Genomic DNA, 14449 nt, shown 5'->3' on the forward strand with positions numbered 1-14449 from the left:
AACTCTGCTTCAGCATCTGCTTCCAGGAGGACCCAGCTGACACAGCTGGACTAGCCATTACATGCACCACGTTCCTTCAATGTCCCTGTTGGTATCTTGTAACATGATCATCCCTAAGCCATTTCTCGTCTCTGTTTCTTTATAATAAAAACTCTTGCAAATAAAAATTATCCTTGCAATAATTTAGTTGAATGTTCTAGAATTCTACTTAGACTTGATGGCACTCTGTTAATAGGTCTTTATCTAATCGGAAAAGAAAAAGTGATGACAACAAAGGTATTTATAAAAATATATTTCACAAAGTAGGAAACAATACAGGAGTTTCTCTGAATACAATACATGGAGTAAATAAACAATATTGCATTAAAGCAAAGTAGAAAATTAAAATGATCTGCGTGTAGTACTTGAGAGTTTTATCATACATTTTCTACTCCTAAAATGGCAGGTTTGCATTACAAATTGAATATGCTCACATCATCTAGTTCTCTTTTGGGACCTAAGACGTTCTGTGCATCACTATGAAGATCAGAGAGAGAAGTACTAAAAACAGAAGCAGTAAAATTATGTACAAATCAGTTCCTGCTCTAAAACAGAGGGGGCGATGTGAAGCATTTATATTAGGCGGGGCATTATGTAGATATCTAAAAGTCTAGAGTGTAAATATTCACATGAATCAATATACTTTCAGATGTTTGTGCTTGTAGTAAAAACACCAAATACTAGGATTATGAACAAAATAGAAAACAGTCCAAAAGCTTCTCTGGGAAAATGCTGTTCCTGCCATCACCAGTCACAATAACACTTTCTACTCTAAAGAGACTATTAGCTCCCCTTTTGATAATATTGCCTGCCATACTCATCTCATCAAAATGTACATGTATTAAACATTCATTGTGTGTGTATATATATATATTTATATAAAACAATCTAAAGGATTATTAATGGATATAGTTTAGGGGTTTTTTTTTCCCCATATAGTCCCTTAATCTATAATTACCAACCTTAATAAATAAAAGCATTAATGGACATCAATAAAATATTTATTTCGAGAATTAAACAAATAAATTCACGCGCTAGCAATAAAACCATCTGTCTTTTATGTAGTCCACTGTGTGATATAGTTTATCTTTGTGTCCTTGTGGAAGAAGATGAAGTGGAGGGAACGAGTAATCCTGCTTCCAGAAAACAAGCCTGTTTAATGGGATTTCTCTCCTCCCACCACTGAATTGCCAATCCCCACCCTGGAATGGATTACGAACATGTGAATATTTTAAGGCTCGACACAATATTTAAAGATGCTATTCAGTCTCTGATGAGTGGGGCCAACAGTTATGTACAATGTGTGGTCACCGTACCGCATAATCTAGGAGGCCTCCTAAAACTCCAAAAAGTCAGAACGTACAGCCGACCAAGTATTGCTTTATCATTTGTGGCGGGATCCTTATTGGTGAAGGGGAAAAAAGCCATTTGCATTTATAAAAATCCTTGCAGAAGACACATATCAGCAGCAAATTCCTTGCAGGTCCATTTTTCTAAGAAAGCACCTTTTAATTTTGATTATTTTTTCCTCTTTTTAACCCATTTGTCTAAGGATTAGCCAGGATCCCAATCTTTGTCTGTGGTGGTTAGGTAAATATCAAATATCCAAAGACTTGTAGACACTCCACATACTTTAATTCACACTCCACAAGATTTATAACCTCCTAACATATACGTTTTATTTTTATTAATTTTTTTTTTTTTGGTTCAACATTAAAATGTAGTTGAGTTGATAGATGATCGGTGCTAAACTTGCCTCTAAAACAAATAGCCACATTGGTTGTATCTAAGGGGAGTGACCCTAGAATATTACAGAATGCTCAGTTCCATGGATTTATTTATAATCCACTGTCAAGTTTCTTTGTCACTTTCACCGACAGAGTAAAGTTCGCCCAGTCTCTTAAAGCGGGGACCCCAGTCACTGAGGTAGTCAAAATTTTGGTCTGAGTCTGAGGTGGTGGACTCCAAGGAGCTGAGGGAGCCAGCCACAGACCCCCGGCCTTCGTAGCCGTAAATCTGGATGGAGTCATACGGCGGGGCGGTGGGGTCGTTATCTGCCTCGTGTAGCCGTACATTGATAAATTCGTCGACATCAACACCATTCGGGACGGGAGCAAGCCCTTGCCTTGGCATGAACTGCAAATCCGGTTTAATATCCTTACGGGGTAAAAACCCATTAATTCCATCTGGGTTTTGTAAAGTTGCAATATCAAAAGCCTCTGTATCTTCCTCCCCTCCTCCTTCGTCGTCGTAGCGAATGATGTTTTCTCGTACATCTTCATCGTCTTTGATAATTAATGGCTCGTTTTTATGCCGCCGCAGAGTTACAAACAGCACCACGATGACTGTAGAAAAAAAACATGAAATAACAGTTAGCGAAACTTGCATACAATTTTACGAGCAACACTCCATGTGTTTTAACAAAGAGGGGCATTATTTAAAAACTTCTGAGCATTAGCTTTAATAACATTGACTTGAGAATTAAGCAAAGCACCTTTCTGAAGGATGAGTACTGAATTTTGAGTGAGTACTTTCCCAGGTTGCTTCTGTTTGTTAAATGGTGATGAAGCTGGGTTAAAAGAATAAGCTTTCATCTAGTCATGGTGAAAGCTGCACTTAATTCTGTGATAAGCTCTGGAGTGAATGGCACAAAAATAGAAAGCAGTACGGATAGTGTAACTAACTTGCTGTGTATCTTGGGCAAGTTATTTAATATTCTTTGGTTCTATGCCCCTCTTCTATAAAGAAAAGGAGCAGAATAGATTATATCTGGTATATTTGGTGTTTTATCAGTTCTTCTAGACTTTCTCCAATCAAATAGTGTTCATTCACAGGTGAAGTGACATATCAAGATGAATGTCAAATCTGCATGGTCAACTTCTTGTCTTGTGTGAAGGCTGGAACTCCTCCATCAAAGAAGGCAGCCCGAAAGGTGGGGAAACAGAGAGGAACACATACCCAGCCAGCCAGGTCAGCCAAATCAAATGTGGGCTAACAAGATAAAATATATCAGAAAATTATGCTCAATCCAGAACACTGGGTCAGCAGGACAGATGCAACAGGGAAGGCAGTAACTAACATAACCTTTAGGCAGGATAAGACATAACTTTCCTTTTGTATATCTTTCTACTATCTGATCTCATTTTTTAATTTTTTTTTTTAATGGAAGCATTACAGAAACCTTTCCTTAATTTGCAATCTTCATTATAATTTGATTTTAATATCAAGAAAAATCTGAGGAAGACAATGTAAGTTTGAAGAAAATATATTTTTTCATTTGCTTGTTTGTTTTCTTTTTATCTTACCAAACTTTGTGATTGGATGGACTCAGCCATCCAATCTATACACTGTTTAGATAAAGGAGTATTCTGGACAGATGTGAGCCCCTTATGCATCAAACTTGTGTGCATCAGAAGATCTGGAGGTCTTCTTCATAATAGATGCTGCTGTAACCACGTAAAGGTCCATCCCCACTCCCACCACCATATGCTTAGTCTGTTTGTTTTCTGGTGATGGGACTGAAAAAGGCACTAAACAGTCCTCTCCAATTGGACACTTACTATCACAACCCTTTTTCTCTTCACTCCCTCTTAGTGACCTCAAAGCTTGGAGAAGTACAGGAAGTTCCTCTTCCCCAAAAGAACGCTGATGCCTGGCTAGGTCGGGGTTTGTCGTCCTTATTTACAGTCATTTATGAACCAGAAAAATGGTGACCATTAGGCTATGAAGGAAATACGTACCTAGCAGCAAAATGATGCATGCTAATATGGCAATTAAGGCGCCCATACTGAGTCCAATCGGAAGGACATAAGCTTCAACATTACAAGACTGGACAACACCATCACTGCTACAGCCACAGACCCGGATGGTCAGGGTGCTGGTGCTGCTCAGAGGAGGATTCCCACTATCACTGATTATGATAGGTAAAAGATAGACTTCTTGCTTCTGGCGGTTGAATCCATTATGCTTTGCCAAAATGCTGAGGGAATTATCTGGAAAAAGTGAAAATTACAATAGTTTGCATCATTTCAAAATGGCTGCCTGAACAACACTTGTTTTTCTAGTTCATAAATCCTCTGCAAACTTCAAGATGATCCCAATTCCACTGGACAGCTCAGGCTCTCTCCCACTCCCCTCTTCCCACTTGCCCAGTTGGCATGGACCAAAATCTCCACATCCTATCAGGTCCATTGAATTGGGTCCCGTGATATACTAATGAAGTTTTATCATCATCTTGTAAACACAAAAGATTTATATAATCTTCGAGTGTCTTTTCAGAAGACACATTATCCCAAGTCCCCATAAATAAGTTTAATTTCCTTTCACTTATCTTGGTAATGCAAAATTGGCTGGACAAAATTTTACCACATTTGAAAGGCATGTTTGAGAAGCTCTGTATTAAAAGACAGACTGCATGACAAAATGGCATACAAAACGATGCATTTTGTTGACTCCCACGGGTACCTAAAAAGTCATTTATGTCCTAGAGCATTTATACTAACATTTAACAACAGTCCCATTTACTGCCAATTGGAGGAGATATGCCATATATATTAAAATTTTGTAGAGAAGACCTGTAGTGGTTACACAAATAAGAATAAACTGAAAAGTCATAGGAGCAAGTGTTCCATTTTGCACGTGTCAGTTAATTAAATGGAGATACATATCGTTTAACCAATATTTAAAGGCATACTTCATTCAGTTCAAAGTAAAACTGGTCAGTGAGAAGTGAGTAGTCCCATGTTAGCCCTATGGTTCTCAAAATTTCACCCTCAAAATGATTTTTTTGTTGTCTTTCATTTCTAACTCACAAACTATAGTCATATTGCATATATTAATTATTAATTTATTTTCTCATTTTGTCTAATGAAAGACATACATCTAATCAAAATGGGAATAATGATTATCTCACACTGGTTTTCCAGCTAAAAGCAAATAAACATAATTTTGGTAAATATGTGCAATGTTTTTGGGGCAAAATTATTATTTCAGCTGGCAGTTTTTCAAATATTGGCAAGTGTGCAGACCCCAGAACACTTGGCTACCTCGTCAGTGCATACTAAGGCAAGGATTCCAAACCATTGCTGTCCAATTCCTGGTCATCAGGGTCTTACTGGTTTCCAGAATACTCAAACACATGAGCAGACAGTCTACTCAAATGACTGAAAGTAAATGTTTTAAACCTTCTGTACTATATAGTACTATCCCAAGATTTCCAAATGATAGCCATTCCCTAAAATAGATGTATAAATTATATTTATATTTGCTTTGTTTAAGATATAAGTGGACCTATAATGACTTACTAGTAAGCAGTCAGACAGAAATAAAAATAATAATAAAAAAAAATCCTCTGACTGAGTTAACTTTTTTCTAAATTTCTTTTGGTTGTGCTTCATTATTTAGTAATTTGAAGAGTGAAAAGAAGTCTCTAATGGAGTTAAACGATGATATATCAAATGACCAGCAATCTTCATTTCCATGACCTAGAAGGAAATACCATCAAGCTAAAAGCAGAACATTATCTCAAAACAGATACAGAATATAGAGCTGTGTTGTATTTTCAGAAAGTGTGTGACAAGTTTGAGTAGAGTTAATTAGTGCAAGGAACATTTGTGGATGATTTCATATACCATGGTTCAAAACAGAAGATGGGAATTGTTTTTCAAGATGCAATTAATAAAACTACAATGAGGCTCTTTCCTTTTTGTGGTTGACATTATTTGTATGAGAAACTATCTTTGCATATTCTCTCTTTAAAACGATCCATAATGATAATTTAGAAAGTGCAGCGAGAATATTATTCTTGCAGAACAAAGCCACCTCTTTATTATTTAGTAAAGCATTGGAGGATCTAATATTAAACTTGTACCTATATATTGTTTTACTACTCAATGCATCCATGCATGTCGTTCCTCTTCTATATACAGAAAATTGTTGACTGACAGAGTAGTGTATGAGTTATTTTTGCCAGATTTTACCTGCTATGTCCAGGCAAAGTCAGTTTCCTAGTTGCCTACTCATTTTTTTAAACAATAATTTTTTTGATTGTTTGTACTTAGTAATGATTTAGTTGCGTTATTTTATTAGGCCAAATGAAAATGTTGTTGTTGTACATATAAAAAAAATTGACTATCACAGTTTTACATAGTTCAAATTAATATATTTGAAATACTTTTTAAAAAATCTACATGTGGCAAATATCTTTTCTGAAGTTCTGATTTGTTTCTTTAAAACATCCTCTTGGGGGCTCTCTATTATATTCTAATGCCCTTTTTTTCCTAATCCTGCATTAATACCTTGCTTTTATGTATAAAACCATTATAAATCTTGATATTTGTTAGGTTATTTTCCCCTACAGTGTTCCTCAAGAGTGTCTTGGTATTCTTGCTCATTTGCTAATCTCCAACGAATATAGAATCAGATTATCAAGTTCCATAAAAATTCCTATAAGAACTTAAGTAGAAATTATGTTAAAATATAAATCAATTTGGAGAGAACTGACGTCTTTATGATCTTCAGTTTTCTATATCAAGATTGTAGTGTTATTATTTTTTTAAATATATTTCTATACAATGTTTTTATTTTAGCTGCAAGAGTTTTTACACATTTTGTTAGATTTATTATTGGTGCAGTATAATTTTGTTGCTCTAGTAATACCTTTTTAAAATCATATTTTCAAGTCATTATTGCTGGTGGTGTTTAACCTACTTTTATTTGAAATGCTTTCGGTTTTAAGAAACTGAGAATCTAACTGATTCATTAGAAGCTTGTTAAGTACATTTAGAACTTTTATTACAAATTGGAGATTTACTTTTCTTTCCATGTGACTTGCATGGTTTAGTCCCTGCCTAGTTGCCCAGCTTCATGTTCTGTTACACTTCTCTCTCAATGTTCTCACCATCCTGGCCTTTTCTAAGTCAAGAACCTTCTCTCCTCAAGGATTTTGTATTTTCTCTTTATTCTGCCTGATAATCTTGCTACCCGTCCTTAGCCCAAATTTAAATCATTAATATTTATGCATTCGTTATATCTGTGCTTGAATGTCACTTCTTCATAGATAATTTCCTACAATAGTTGTCCCCAATCTCTCTAGATTAATTAGTTATATAATTTTATATTTTAAAAAAAACTTTATATTTTCATCAAAACACTTATTACAAAGAAATGATATAATAATGGAGATATGACAGAGATGGGATACAGAAATAAACTAGGGGACTTTTAAGTAACAAATAACCAATTTTAGATGCATAAATGGCTAAATAATCATTAGCCATATTTTGTAGGGCTCATATTTATTTCTCTTATGTTATTTTGTCATAGAGAATTGTATGCAGTTCGAAATTTATATTTGAGAAAGTTTAATTTTAGGTTATTGAAAACAATATGTAGCTTGGAGTCCTAGATGGAAATTTAAGAGAAATAGTGATAGTTTCCAAGTCTTTCCTTAGAGATGCCTCACATATAACATGAACAATGGACTGAGGATGGTTAGATTCAAATAGAGAAGGTTCAGAGAAGAAGAAACTCAGTCTAAAATAACTGAAATACCATCATACTAAAGAGGTGCACACCAGAATTTTCTTTTACTGAGCTGAAATTGGATGACCTAGTCTTACATTCAAAGTGGGGACAGATAGTCTGAGTAAGTATCTCCTACGGTTTGTATAGGAGGAATTTCTTTGATTATTGGTCTTTAGTCTTTGAATCATTTGAAGTTGGAAACCAAAGGACCTTCTTTCATATAAGATTAATATCATTATAACAAAAGTTTGCCTTAGTAAATAAGCCAATAAATATTCGTTATAGACGGAATGCCCCTCCCCTCCAAATTCATATGTTGAAGCCCTCCCCCTCCCTCCAGTGTGGTTGTATTTGGAGATGGAACCTCTAAAGAAGTAATTAAGGTTGAATGACGTCACATGAGTGGAGTCCTGATCCTATACAATTTGTGTCATTATAGAAGAGACACCAGAGAACTTCCTTTCTCTACCCATATGTGCACAAAGAAGAGGTAATCTGAGTACACATGTGCACAAAGAAGAGGTAATCTGAGTACACAAGCAACAAGGTGGCCTCCTACAGCAGCCAAGAGAATGGGATTCAGAATAAAACATACCTTGCCTCCACCTTGATCTTAGACTTCCTCACCTCCAGAAATGTGAGAAATAGATTTTTATTGTTTAAGCTACCAGTCTACAGTATTTTGTTATAGCAGCCTGAGCCAACTCAAATAATACTGTAGACACTAGTTAATTCTATATGCATAGTCCATGAAAAATTAGAAGTCTCCCTAAAGAGATAGACTCTGCCTACTGGGATAATCTTTCAACTTTATTTGTATAATTTTTTCCACAGTTTTTCTTTCCTTCTTTTCTTCTTTCTTGCCTTCCTTCCTCTCCCCCTCCCTTCCTCCCTTTCTTCTTTCCATGTATTTTCTGTGTATTTTTAATAAAACAAGAATGGTCATTAGTATTACTGTTATTACTTAAATATCCCATGTTCTTTCCACATTGTTCTTTTTTTTCCCAGATAAAAGAAAGCAGGAAAATCTCAAATTTCTATTTGTTGCAGTGTAGTTCATCTGTGCTATTGCCCTTATGCAGACATTTTACTTTGGTCTCAGTCCCATTTATTTGAAATCACGGAGCTATGGCTTTTGTTTATCCTCATAGATGCCAGCAGAAGCAACAAGGAGCTGAGTTAATGAAGGCACTTGCCAGACAAACATTTATGACAAAAGAAATAGATAGAGAGAAGATCAGCAGATAGTATGCCTTTTTGAGAAATGCCTCCTGGCATTTGACTTGCAAATCTAATTCAAATTTTCTTGGTCAAGTCAAATGCAATGAAAATGGCAAGGTCAAAACAAAGGGAAAATGGCACTCTGTTCAGTGGACAGGAGATTTAATTAAGTTCTTATCGTTGTGTTGTGTCTGTTGTTTATTTATAAAAATCTAACAAAGCAATAAACATACCAAATTCATGAGCTTTCAGCATATTAGATACATGTATTCACCATATCCAATATCTAGGGATACGAAGCAAAGATCATAACACCTAAACTTCATCAATGTATGTTTACTACTCTAAACACTAAGTCTTATTAGAAGCAATCAGGCCGTAATGAATTAATAAAAACTAAGACTCTGTGAATCCAGTCTCCTCCATTACCATTGCAACTTCCTACATAATTCTTTAAAAGTGTACCAACACACAAAATCTGCAACACACTGGATATGCTGAGCCAGTTAATTAGATCGTTTGTCACTCTGTTCTCCTTTTTTCCTCATTAAACTGTCCACCATGCCACCTGATGTCAATAATCTCAGTGTTTATCTGAGTGTTAACTCATTACCAAATCTTCTAGGATTTAATAATAAAGTATATCTAGCCATAAAATATTGACTAAGGTTTACTTTGACTTTAGAAAAAACCATCATTGTGAATTCTTCTATAAGTTCCTAGACTAACATCTGACTTAACATTTAGTCAACAATTTATAAGTACACATAGGATGAATTAGCACATTTTTAACAGAAGAAGTTACTTCACTATAGCCACTTAGCACCATAAACATAGTTCTATAAATATATGCACGGTTGTCATGTTGCAAGGAAGTGTACAGAGGGTGGGATGTACTTTACGAACTTAGGACTCATCAAGCAAACCCATGAAACTTAAAGATCTTCTAAAATTCTTTAAGAAACTACATATACTATTCTTAACTTGTTAATATAAAATAAAGTTCTTTTTAGATTATATGAAAATGGTATTTAGTGTAGTGGTCTGAATGGTGACCTCCAAAAAGACATGTCCATCTCCTATTCCTTAGAACCTATCAATGCTCCCTTACTTGGAAAAGGGCCTTTGGAGATGCAATTAAATTAAGAACCTTGAGATGAATTCATCTGGGATTACCTGGTGAGCCCTAAATCCAATAACATGTCCTAAGAGTGAGGCAAAGTACAGGAAGAAGTAAGGTCACAACCAAGGCAGAGATGGGCATGATGTGGCTACAAACCATGGGATGCCTACAGCCAACAGACGCTAGAAAAGACAAAGAATGAATTTGACTCTAGAGTCTCTGGCAGGAGTGCGGCCCTGCTGACACCTTGATTTCAGACTGTGGCCTCCAGAACTGTGAGAGAATGATTTTCTGTCATTTTAAGCCTCCCAGTTTGTGATAATTTGTTATGACTGTGCTAGGAAACTAAGACACACAGTAAATTTGATTAAAAATGATTTGTAGATGTAGAGAAGGGTGTCCTAACACATATTTTACATATGAAGAACAGGGTTTTTGAAAGATAAAGTGACTTGCTCAAGGTTTCTCACATGACAGCTAAGAATTACAACCAAATTCGATGTATTTTCTGTACTCTCTCTGTCATCTTAATAACAGTTACCTAAGAAAATAAGGGAAAATGGGCTCTAAGAAGATTATATTAAAGCTCAAGGAAAAGATAAAAAAAAAAAAAAAGAAAGTGAGTGGAGGAAGGTTTTTCTATGCCATGACACCTTTATCAGAGTCAAGGAGAAAGCTAAGTGGTCGAGGCCATTGGTAGGCAAGAACAGAGGACTTTAGAGGACTCAAAAATATTCAATACAATATTCTATAGATCAAAATCCCATATTTTGAGTCAACATAGCATAGCATACATAGCATAGCATCAGAATGCCATAGTATCCAACTTTGGGTGACTTAATGTGAACCCCTACAATAGCATAGAATACCATAACTTTGAATTAATTATCAATAAATGATCATTTTTGATGCTAGAGAGGAAGTCAAGTATCTAAAAGTCCAAAGTCCATGCCGGGTACAATCACACTGCCCAAGGGCTTCTGACTTTGATTATTTTTCCCCTGCACTGAATTTGCATGATTGCTCTTACTCAAAGTGTTCCATGTACATTATGCATATCCTTTAGTGCTCAGAAGAAAGACAGATTTATCTCACTCTTGGCACTGGTGGATGAGGTATGAAACTTAATATTACTTTCATTTTATCTGAAAAAGACCTGCATTAACTAACCCACAAAAGTAAAAACTATACCAAGAGCCAATTTGAATGGAAATTGTAAAGGTTTTATAAATATCAAGGTATCTGGAAAAGAATATTTGTCTCTTTAGATTTATGCAGAAGTGAAAACAATGTATTATTATTTTAAATGTGCAAGCTATCTAGGATAAAAACAAAAGGAAGAAACGCTAAGGCCCTTGGTAAAATTTCTTGTGAAAATTTCAGAAGACAGCCTAATAGTGGTCAAAAATCCAGACATTGGAAAGCTAGCCTTGTCAGGAGAGTGACTTTTCCACCACATTTCTATTTATTGAATAGATAGAAATTATAAGAAACTGGGAGTCAGAGATGAATTCATTTTGTACTGGAGCTGATAAATTTGTGCTCATTAACACACTTGGAATTTAGGGTAGTTGGAACAGAGATTAGCACTATTTTAAAATAGTTTAATTAAAGTGTATATTGTGTGTAAGATATTGAAATCATTAAATGTAGTAAATGGAGCGCTAAGAATATGAAAGAAAGAAAGTACCAAAAGTAGTTTGCTATCTAAATAACCTACTTTTTTTTTTTTACATTTCTTATTAAATTTATTGGGGTGACATTTGTTAAAAAAATTATATAGGTTTTAAGTATACAGTTCTATAATACACCATAGTATATTGCATTGTGTGTTCACCACCCAGTCAAATCTCCTTCCATCACCATATATTTGACCCCCTTTGCCCCTTTCTACTTCTCTCCTCCCCTTTTTGAACCTCCCCCTCTCCCGTTCCCTCTGGGGAAAAAACTATACTGTTGTCCCTTGAGATGATCATGCTAAGTGAAATGAACCAGACGGGAAAAGTTGAGAACCATATGATTTCCCTCATATGTGGGATATAAAACTGAAAGAAACCAATGAGCAAGACAGACAAACAGACACTCATAGACACAGACAACAGCATAAATAACCCGCTTTGATTTGAAGGAGATCAAGTAACCTTGGCAATCACCACTTTGTTAGATACCATCATCTCCCTGAAGATTTTGAATCTGCACATATGGCAATAAGACATGAAGTAAAAAGTTACCCCATATGGCACAAAACCATTTTCCGTCGCCATCACACAAGCCCCCATCTCAACTTCTTTCAAATCCACGCAGACACACTCAGTTAATTCCGCCCTCCATTATTCAGTGCCCATTGTCTACAAGACACCACTGTGAGAGGAAAGTCTTTCTTGCCACACACTCCACTGAGCATGCTGCAGTACGGTTAGCTATAATGGTTTTTTTTCTATCTCATCCACAGAAAGGTCCTTGGATGCAGAGATTTTGTCTTCTTTAGTGACTGCATCCCATCGTCTGTCATATGGGTCATAATATAGAAGTCTCCATGGGAAGATTTCAAAGGATACTTGTTGAATGAACAAATGAGTGGCTACAAAAATGAAATTATAAATAAGTACTGATTCTAAGGAACTTCTAACCCAGAAGAAGAGAGAATAGCATATAACTAGTGAAGATATCAGTCACCTCATGGTCCATTTTCTAACTGTGACTCCTGTCCTTCTGTCCCAGCTCCCATACTCTGTGGTCGACTATGCCACTTGTACCTTGATTTAAATTTCTACCATTGTAGACACAGACTAGAGAAGACCTTAAGGAAGGGGTGGCATGTGGGCTGGGTTTAGAGGAAGAGGGGGCGACACTCCCTTTTCTCCCTCCTCCCATGTTTCTGTTCTATAGCATTCCATCCTCAGCCTTTTTCTTTAACCTCTTTATGAACTGCTTGGATCTGATTCACTTATGTGATTTCAGACACCAGACAATATTTTTTTCTAAAAATTTAGCCTTATGCCTCCTCCGTTTACCTATTGGGCATATCTATCTGGATGTTCAGTACCACAAATTCAGTCTTTCAGCATTGAAACTAATAATATTTAATTCCTGTTCTTCTCCATTTCTAAAAAGAAATCTCTGTTGGATCCATTTCTTGTATCATCTTCATGGCTATATACTTTTGTATATCTCTCGCCTGGTATCCAATAACCTCACATCTTCCTTTTCAATGTAGAAAAGTTCTATCCTACAGTAATCAGCTCAAAATTTATTACTTCCTTTATGAAGGAGGCAATAGGAACAAACGGCCTTAGGATTTTGGAGTATCTAAGTCAAAGATGTAATGGAAATTTGATTATAAGTTAGGTGTTAATATAAATGGTTTTAGTTCATTTTTAAAATAAATATGTAATAGACATCAGTACATATGAGTGAGTTGGTGCGTAACAAGAGACTCAAAATGGGAAGCAGTACCTTGAGAAGTTCAAAATATTTCTAAACTCACACAAATAGAATGCAATGAGAAAAGCATATGCCACTAATCTTATGTTTATTATTACATTGATTTAAAAAATAAAGTGCCGATTATACTAGACTCTGATATGTCTGGACCACGGCATTTCAAATTTTGTCCATTTAATTATCATTGTTTCTGAGCAAATATTCACATAAATAGAAGTCAATTGTAAAATTCAGGCAATAATTTATATACAAATATCTGAGCATGTTAAAAATATATATTCTTAGATTTTAGTCTAAATCAACCGAATAAGAATTTCTGGGGATAGGCCTTGGACGTCTGCATTTTAAGTAAATTTCTTGCATAAAAAATCTTCTGGAATGCCTGAGAGCCATTCTACTATACTCCCTTTCTTCCCTTAGGTGGTAGCTGTGGTTAATGGCTTGGCCCAAGCCCTCAGAGGCACCACTGGGGAAGCTATTATTCTCTGGGTTCTGTAATTCAGCAGGGGTAGCAGCCGATAGTAATTTTCCTGCATAATTCCTTCTTTTCTGGTTTAGTGGTAAAATAACTGCAAAAAAAGGAGGGAAATGATGCAAGAAAATGTGGCATCCTACAGCGAGCTGAAGTCCAGTGTTTGTCCTTGAATCGTTTTAAAGTTTAATATGTTATATTAAAATAGTTTGGCTAAACATATATCTTTGGGCAGAAGTCTTAATATACGGTAAAGGCAAGAGGATGGAAGGCCATTATGTAGATAAAATTGTCATTCAAGCAGTGGTCACATTATCATTCTTTCCAGGTTGCTGAGAACGGCACGTGCTTTTGAATCTTAAAATTCACATCCTTTATAGTATTGGAAATAGTACTGTTTTGATCATACAAAAAATGACTTTACATTAAAGGTCAAACTGATTTGCTTTTCCTCAAATTCACCCACATATTAACAGGTTAAAATACAGATGGAGAGAGCAGAAATAAAATGATTGAAAGAAAAGATACCTGTGTAGGTCACCCTTATGATTGAAATAGAAATCACATCAAACTCATTCAAACTCTTTTTTATTGAAAATGTAATCTGATAAAATTCCCTATTGTTA

The 14449-nt window shown here is 35.5% G+C and overlaps 1 protein-coding gene across 1 annotated transcript in view; it reads right to left on the reverse strand.

The window, feature by feature from the left end:
* Positions 1–276: 276 nt before the first annotated feature.
* CDH8 (cadherin 8) overlaps positions 277–14449 on the reverse strand; it is a 334115-nt gene continuing 319942 nt past the window's right edge. The window contains exons 11-12 of the mRNA XM_011356674.1: positions 3780–4031; positions 277–2384 (exon numbers count right to left, since the gene is read on the reverse strand). Coding sequence (XP_011354976.1) covers positions 1891–2384; positions 3780–4031 — 746 coding nt within the window. The 3' untranslated portion in view covers positions 277–1890. The remainder of the gene's footprint in view (positions 2385–3779; positions 4032–14449) is intronic.

Source organism: Pteropus vampyrus, unplaced genomic scaffold, assembly GCF_000151845.1.
Source record: "Pteropus vampyrus isolate Shadow unplaced genomic scaffold, Pvam_2.0 Scaffold29, whole genome shotgun sequence".
NCBI lineage: Eukaryota > Metazoa > Chordata > Mammalia > Chiroptera > Pteropodidae > Pteropus > Pteropus vampyrus.